Here is an 8,840-nt window from a genome sequence, read left to right as displayed (position 1 = left end):
ATGTTGAGAGGTTTATCAGAAGAATTAGAGAGTTTAGACTTTTAAAACTCCATTCTGTCATAAACCATACTTGTACAACTATATCTGTCATTAACTGTAACCTGAATTCCACACACAATAAATGATTATTATGATTATTATTATTATTATGAACCATAAACATGAACCATATTGTTGTTATAGCATGCGGTGTGATTAATTTGCAAAGTGAGATAATAAAAAGTGAATAAACAGCGAAAATTGTTTTATTTTACTTTCAATCTTAAAACTACTCACATTATATTTTTATCAGTATCACCTTGTCTAATTAACTTTTTTCAGGCATAGCATTTTGACGACCAGATGGCCTAGTGGTTAGAGAACCTGATTACGAAGCTTGGGGTCCCGGGTTCGATTCCCGTGTCGGGGCAGATATTTGTATGAAAAATACGAATATTTGCTCTCGGGTCTTGGGTGTTTAATATGTATTTAAGTATGTATCTATGTATATAAGTATGTTTTTCTGTTGCCTAGTACCCATAACACAAGCTTTTCTTAGCTTACTTTAGGACTAGGTCAATTGGTGTAAAATTGACCCGTGATATTTATGTGCAGAACGATCGGTATCCGGGACCAAGACATGTTGTTTTCAAAGGGAACCGTAGGTTGTCGTAAGTGCAGAAATATCGGTGTCCGGGGCCAAAAAAAGTTATTCTCAAAGATAAAAGTGCAAGTCGTCGTAAGTGCAGAAAGATCGGCGTCCGGTTTAACCAAAGGTACAATTCATTCAGAGAAGGTCATCGGAATCCGGTATACTTAAACACAGCCAGGGTATTTTACTTGATTCAGCTCAATACAATATTCGTCGCAAAACAAACAAGAATGACAATTTACAGTAATGACAGTTTGCCGGCACTGTCAGCGCCAGATGTCAGATTGCCGATCCAAATCAAACTCCGTAGTATAATCCACGCGTAAATTGTGAAGAGTTCTAACCACACAGAATAAAGTACGACTTGGACCGGTCACGCAATTTACACCAATGTCAAATGAAGGTCATTGCTTATTTGTTTAATAATAAATTAATTACATTATATTAAAATTAAATAACTACAGCAAACTAGTTAAAAAGCATTTATCTCGAAATGGTTTTCGATTTACTATACATTGCAAAAAATAGACATCCCCAATTGCGTGTTAGAGTAAAAAAATAAAAAATACAAAAAGACTCCAAAAAACCATTCATAATTTGATTGCTTTAGCATGGCTTGGCATGGCCTACCAACTCCTACAAGCTATATTTAATATTAAAAAACAGCAATAGATGGCACTACCATTAACATTTGTAAATTATAAAATGTAAATAAGCCGAATTAAGTAGAAATATTGAGATAAAAATAAAGACTAGCTTATTTTATAAACACAACTTCACATCAACCTTGATTCAACTCCTAAATTTAAAGATAATAAACGATAGTAAAAAGATAATTACATAAATATGTATTTACATTATGTAATTATATTTTAATAGAGAATCAAAATAAAAATTACAAGTAAAAAGTATGTATGATACATTAAGCATGTAATATGTGTGTACATGTACATATTTTTCTTTTTTAAGTCATCTCATTTATATCTGATAATACAACGAAAAATGTATGAAATTACTACTCGTTATGATGACATACCTCCCCACATCGTTGGTATACTAAACCTTTAAAATTTTAAATTATTTTACATCCACTATAATAGTTAGCGTATTTTATAACACATACCTATTTAAATTTTTAATTTAAGATTTCCTTTGGTTTAAACAATCGATCAAAATGCGTTGTCCTGAGTGTAAAAAAGAAATTCTAAATTTTAAACAGTATGTCTTACATCTAAATTTAATTCATAAAATTAATTATGATTTCATATGTCCCATTGAGAATTGTAACAGAAATTACGACACAAAGTATTCATTAAAAGATTATTTGACTGCTTCTCATAAATTGTTTAAAGAACGCAAACTTGATAGTAACGAAAAAGATTCCGTAGCCCAAACACCGGCATCGCAGAGTACAGAGTTTAACTCAGTACCAACACACGGAGAACAAGATTTCAAAAATAAATCAGAAAGAGAAACGGGGATCACTTTACGTAATGATACCGAGGCATTACTACTTTCACACAGAATGGACTTAACTCAAGTGTTGTAAACTTTTTAACAAGTCTATACAGTACGCTCAATATACCTCGTAGTAAACGGCTACGTGAACTGTTGGTAACCGCCGCTGTCTTAGCCCAAGCTGACGAAACAAAGCCGTACATAATAAAAGCAGATGCAAGCAATTACGCCATCGGGGCTGAATTAGTGCAGGGAGAGAAAGAGGACGAGCACCCTGTGGAATACGCCAGTCGCTTACTGAAGCCTGCAGAAAGAAACTACTCCACGACGGAGCGTGAAGCACTAGCAGTAGTCTGGGCGGTGAATAAATTCCGCGGTTATATCGAAGGAACTCCTGTAACCGTGCTGACAGATCATCAATCCCTCAAGTGGTTAATGACCTTGAAGACCCCAAGCGGACGGCTTGCTAGATGGGCTTTGCAACTACAAGCTTATGACATAAGCATTAAATACATCAATGGTTTGACTAATGTTGTAGCAGATGCACTATCACGGCCAAACTGCGACATAGAAAGTAAGAATACCTGTGGAATTTGTTCTGTTACAGTTGATATGCCCACAGTCCCACCAGAGCAAATACGAAGTAAACAGTTAGCTGACAGTGACCTCACGAGAATAATAAGTGAACTAGAGGGCAACAATGAAGAGACAGCAACTTATTGGAGCAGAAAAGGATATCTCATCAACAATGGGTTATTGTACCGCTACAATCCCAATGTGGAGAATGATGAAAGCCAATTAGTGGTACCCAAAGCCGAACAGTTGGCCGTTATCTCTACGTGCCATGACCTACCTATCGCAGGTCACTATGGAGCAGAGAAAACCCTGGACCGCATAGTAAAGCGATATTACTGGAAAGGTATGAGATCTCAGATCGAGGCTTACGTGCGGTGCTGCGTGAAATGCTAACGGTACAAGCCTACAAATAGTAAGCCCGCGGGATTGTTACAAACCACTGCAACAAAGCAAAGGTTCGAAATAATCTCCTTTGATTTATTTGGCCCACTACCCCAAACCAAGAATGGTTACAACTGGATCTTCATTGTGGAAGATATAGCTTCAAGATGGGTTGAGCTATTTCCTTTGAGACAAGCTAGCGCGGAGGAATGCGCTACAGTTCAAATCACTGAAATCATTTTACGATATGGCGCTCCCCGGAGAATGATAAGTGACAATGGAACACAATTCGTTAGACAAGGGTTACACGATCAGTTTGGCGTCAGTTCAGTCCATCAGTTTGCTCAGAATGACGCGAGAATTATCGTCTAACCAGTTGACTGACGGACTGATGGTCCAGAATGACAAAAATTAAATATTTTAAAATATTTTTATCATTCTGTTGTGATTGACATCAGACTGATGCCAGACTGATCGTGTAACCGCTCGAATCATTCTCGCGTCAGTCACCGTCCGCGACGCAATGGAGCAAGACGTGCCAAACGACGAAGCGTTGCCGCCGCCGCCCGCGCCGCTGCCGAGCGCTTCACTCCCGCCACCGCCAATCGAGATAGAAAAAGAATTCATTCTCGCATTCGAGTCCTTGCCAGAGTTATGGGATAAAACCCATACTTTTTATATCAATAAATACAAGAGAAATGACGCTTTGCGAAAACTCCTCAATATATATATAAAAATTAAACCCGGGGCAACTATAGAGGATGTAAAAAAAAAAAAAAACGTTTTACGGTCCAACTACAGGAGAGAGCTGAAGAAAATTATTTCATCGCGAAGATCGGGGTCTAGTACAGATGACTTATACCGTCCAAAAAGTTGGACTTTCGAATATCTTAAATTTTTGGATAAATTTGAGCAGCCTGTTCCGGTAGATCGGGTAAGTAAGAACATATTTTCTATGTATAGTGTAGGTACATAATGACGACCTCTGTAGCCTAGTTGGTAGTGACCCTGCCTACGAAGCTGGAGGTCCCGGGTTCAAATCCCGGTAAGGGCATTTATTTGTGTGATGAGCACGAATATTTGTTCCCGAGTCATGGATGTTTTCTATGTATTTAAGTATGTATTTATCTATATAAGTATATATATATATCGTAGTCTAGTACCCATACTACAAGCTTTGCTTAGTTTGGGCCTAGTTCGATTTGTGTAAGATTGTCCCCAAATATTTATTTATTTATAATAAGGTAGGTAGGTAGGTAGATGTTAATAACTCACAAAATAAAACAAAGTAGGTATAATGCTGTTAAATTATTATTGTATGTTCTCAATTCACTATTGAAGGTCATTTTTGCTAATTTCCAATTTACCCTCATGACTAAAGTAATGGCAGTCTTTCTCTTATCTGTTTGGCATCATTAGTTGAATTTCGGGTAGGAGTGGGTTCCAAATCGGTCAATTCAATATCAGTAGCTTTTGTAACTTTCCAGTTTGATGCCAAGTAGCGACGGGATTTGGTTTTCATTAAGTAGTTATGTAAATAACAGCAAGCCGTTACTATGGTTGAGGCTTTTCGTGGCTCAAAGCATATTGCCTTTTGAAATACACCGAATTTTTTTGTTATTATACCAAAAGCACCTTCGATAACTGATCTAGCTCGTGACAGCCGCCTGTTAAATTCTTTTCGCTCATTATTATTGATACATGCACTTTGTGGATATGGCTTCATTAAATTTTTCCCTAGTGCAAAAGCCTCATCAGATATAAAAACAAAAGGAAAACTTTCGGTTGTGTATGGCAATGGCGATGGTTCTGGTATATCTAATTCGCCTTTACTATAGAGATCCCAGAATTTTGTGTAAAATAGGACACCACCATCCGATACTCGACCATTCGCACCAACGTCAATCATTATGAATTCCTTATTTGCATTTGCCAGTGCCATCAAGACGATACTAAAATGACCTTTATAATTAAAATAAAGTGACCCTGAGTGTTCTGGTCTTTGGATCTTGACATGTTTACCATCCAAAGCTCCCAAAGAATTCCAAAATTGATATTTATCACCAAAATCAGCGGCAATTCTTTTCCATTCCTCTTTTGACGGCTTCTGAAATGGAAAAAAAATAGTAGAAGTTAATATAGTACGTTTTCTTTTTTCAGGCTAGTGATGATAATCAGAATGAAGCTGAATCTGATCAAGCTCAAAAAGAGCAAGAAGTTGCTGCGACTATTTCTTCATTCGTGGCAGCCCCACAACCACCCGCAAGACCGCCTCCTCTTAGTTCCAAGAAAAGTGTCCTTAAAACACAAAATGAATTACTGGAACGAGCATGCAATTATTTATCAGAACCCCAAGTTAGTGGTGCTCGTTCAATAGCATTTGACTGGGCAGAAACGTTAGAACGACTGACCCCTACTCAAAGATTATATGCCAAGAAGGCCATTAATGATGTGCTATTTGAAGCGGAATTGGGAAATTTGCACAGATACTCAGTTCAAATAAATGTAACATCAACCCCTTCACCTGCACCATCTCCCTTTTGCCCATTTCCACCTGAATCATCTTCCTACTCACACACAACATCTCTCGAGTACATCCAAAGCCCTGTCACAGCTTCTCCCGCACAATCTCCCAACTATATCCAAACCCCAGTCACAGCTCCTCCCGCGCATTCTTCCAACAACATCCAAACCCAAGCCAGAGCTAAGACAGCGAATATACAGCTGGTTCGTTATTCGCTCAATTTGAAGCGGAATAATAATATGATGATTAAATTAGTAACCTAAACAATTACATAGTGTCATTTTAATTACATTGTTGATTTGTAAGCAAAATAATAAAAATTATTAATAAATCGTTTTTTTTTACTTACCCTTATATAAGGCTGTAGGACATAAATTAATACTTCGCATGTCTGAATAATTGACTGACTGATGGCAGCAGGTGACATTACTGCAGAATATTTAAGATCTTTAATATTCCTTCCAGTAGCAAGGTATCGTAAAGTGACAGCTAATCTTTCTTCGGCGGATATTGCTTTCCTCATACAGGTATCTTGTTTTTCCAAATATGGTTTGACCATTTGCAACAGATGATCGTAGCAGGCTTCTTTCATTCGATAGTAATTTTGGAAGTCTTCTTCTTCATCCTGTTGTCGTATTTCATTTAATAAATTAAGATGCGTGTAATGTTCTCTTTTTTGTAGCCAGGTTTTCATCCATCGCTTCCTTTTTACGCGTTTCTTGAGCAGTAAAGCGATAATTATAATAGCACAGGCTCTTTTTTTCTTCAAAATATCCATGGCTTGGCAGGATCAGGTGACTCACTTGACTGTCGTCTTTAGTCGTAAGTTTTATCAGTCTGCTGTCAGTCTAGACTGAGCGTGTAACTGTGTTTTTCATCCATCATTCTGGCATCAGTCTTAGCCGGACCTAACTGATGGACTGAACTGACGCCAAACTGATCGTGTAACCCTTGTCTAAGAAGCTCACATACTGCTTGGGCATACGTCACGGACTCACCCCTGTATACCACGCAGAGACGAATCCAGTTGAACGAAAAAATAGGGATTTGAAAGTACAGCTTGCCATACTTGTTGAACAAGACCACACCACCTGGGCAGAAATGCTACCTAGTGTGAGATTCGCGATGAACACCGCCGTCTCTAGCGCTACCAGCTTTACACGGGCATACCTGACATTTGCAAGGGAATTACGTACCCCAGATGACGTGGAGCATGACCTGAGCGCTATAATACAAAGCGAGCGGTTCAACCCAGAGATCACTCCTAGGCTATTATTAATGGCCGACACGCTCGAGCGAGCAAGGGAAGTACAGGAAATGTCGGAGGAAAAACGCAAGGAATATGTCGACAAAAAACGGAGGCCTTGCCCTGCGTACCAGCCCGGCGATCTAGTAATGGTGGAACTACATCCTTTGAGCAAAGCTAGCCTGGGCTATAGCGCAAAATTTGCGCCTCGGCGGGACGGACCTTACGTGATCAAGCAAAGACACGGCCCTAGCTCATTTCAAGTCGCCGTCGCCGTAAGTTATTAGTCGTTTTCAAATGATATCACTTCATATCACTAAATATTTTACTACCGACGATAAGGTACCTTTTCGAAAATATATAGTGATTGTACCAACTTTTTACTAAGTTTACCTTGAATTTCGAGACTGAAAAAACTAGTTTTTTTATGATTTGTTGAGTTAATTTTGTCTCATTTGGCTATGTTTTAGCGTACTTAATATAAACGTTTGTTGATTTTGATCGTTTACTTACATTTGTAAACCACAAAGTGATTTTTGTTAATGTATTTTTTATATATAATAAACAACGTTAATTCAAAACGGAGTAGTTCTTATTTAGTATCCAATTACGCATAATATTTATCCTCCGTTTTTAGGGATACTGATATCAGCCCCGTTAAACGCATTGAATTTACTTTGATCGTTTAAATAACTTACTGCTTGCCAACGTTTTAACAACAAAATGTCGAATGAAAAGAAACATTACATTGAGGTTGATTTCTCCATGTTCAACATGGATGAAGAGGTTTACTACCTCCCCCTCACATATAACCATTTCTCACCTTCTAACCAGCGTCTTTTATATGAAATTTTAACCAAGATAGATAAGAAAGATAACAAACAATTATTAAATACATTCATCCATATCTATACCGAAAATTTTGGAACCTTTGTGTTACCTGAAGACCCTACCGCTGTCTCTAGCGTTGTTTATAATTACGCTGAAGAGGAATATGTTCCTTTTGGAATGGTTAAAGATCCCGAAGAACCGTGTGGTAATTGCACCCACGTTAACATTCCGGTGACGAAGAAATCTAAGCTGGACGTGCTTGTCCGCTCATTTGAAGGAGTAATGTATTTCGACGAAGAGCCTCTACGAAAAGCCAATGGAAAGAAGAAGGAAGGTTACATCCACGTACCTGACCCATGGAACACCTATGAGGAGAAACTGTGTAAGAAGAAGCGAATGGATGTTGATGTTAGCATCCCATCATCAGCAGAAATTCTACCTCCAGTAGAAGATCAAGTAGCTGAGGTTTCTGTTCCGCCTCGAAAGGAGGAAGAAGAAATTGGCAAGATTCTACGCTCGGGCAGAAAACGTAAGAGCCCATATGTTGTTAAGAGCAAGAATAAGACTCTTAAGATTCAACGTTGTGCGAAAGCTGGTGATACAGGCTCACCACAAGGGAAAATGGACTGGGAAAGCTTGCCCTGTATTGACACTATGCAATCAGAATTTGATAGTGTATTTGTAAGCGCAAAAGTGCGCGAAAGCTATGCTGAAGAGATAATGGCTATAAGCGCAGGACCTGAAGTTGTCTTAATTTCAAGGAAGATGATCTCTAAGTCATATACTTCGATAAAATCCAATGGACATATACTATAAATAGAAAATTAAGTAAAAAAATCCATCAATCTTTTTCGCTCGCTGATTTCACTTTATGCACTAGAGCATTAAAAGTCATTTTATATCGCCTAGGTCCAGCAAGTGAGAAGTGAAAAAGATATTTTGTTAAAAAAATACGTAATTGCTTTTATATAGTTAATATTGTTTTTTTTTATATTGTTTATTGTTTGTTTTATATTGTTGTAGGACTAAGTCATACTACCGGGTATGCATGGCATAATACTGCCTGGAAAAAATGTATGGGAAAGGTACCTGGCTTCACGTTCCAGAAACATATTCCTTCTAAACAAAATACCTTGTCAAGCCGCAAAACACAATTAAGAAAAAGATTGTGCGCCGTCAATCCCAATCGCACT

At 38.0% G+C, this 8,840-nt stretch overlaps 1 protein-coding gene and 1 long non-coding RNA gene across 2 annotated transcripts; one reads left to right on the top strand and one right to left on the bottom strand.

Moving 5' to 3' along the window:
* Nucleotides 1-229: 229 nt before the first annotated feature.
* On the bottom strand, nt 230-6,011 carry LOC141442012 (uncharacterized). The gene is made up of 2 exons (XR_012452867.1): nt 5,920-6,011; nt 230-5,153 (listed from the first exon to the last, which is right to left on the bottom strand). It is a non-coding gene; the product is annotated as an uncharacterized lncRNA (long non-coding RNA).
* LOC141442006 (uncharacterized) lies at nt 3,570-5,909 on the top strand. Its single transcript, XM_074106920.1, has 2 exons — nt 3,570-3,980; nt 5,207-5,909. The coding sequence occupies exons 1-2, from the start codon at nt 3,570-3,572 to the stop codon at nt 5,831-5,833; spliced, it is 1,038 nt and encodes a 345-aa protein (XP_073963021.1). The 3' UTR covers nt 5,834-5,909.
* Nucleotides 6,012-8,840: the final 2,829 nt, after the last annotated feature.

Source organism: Choristoneura fumiferana, chromosome 24, assembly GCF_025370935.1.
Source record: "Choristoneura fumiferana chromosome 24, NRCan_CFum_1, whole genome shotgun sequence".
NCBI lineage: Eukaryota > Metazoa > Arthropoda > Insecta > Lepidoptera > Tortricidae > Choristoneura > Choristoneura fumiferana.
This window is presented reverse-complemented; position numbering and strand designations above follow the sequence as displayed.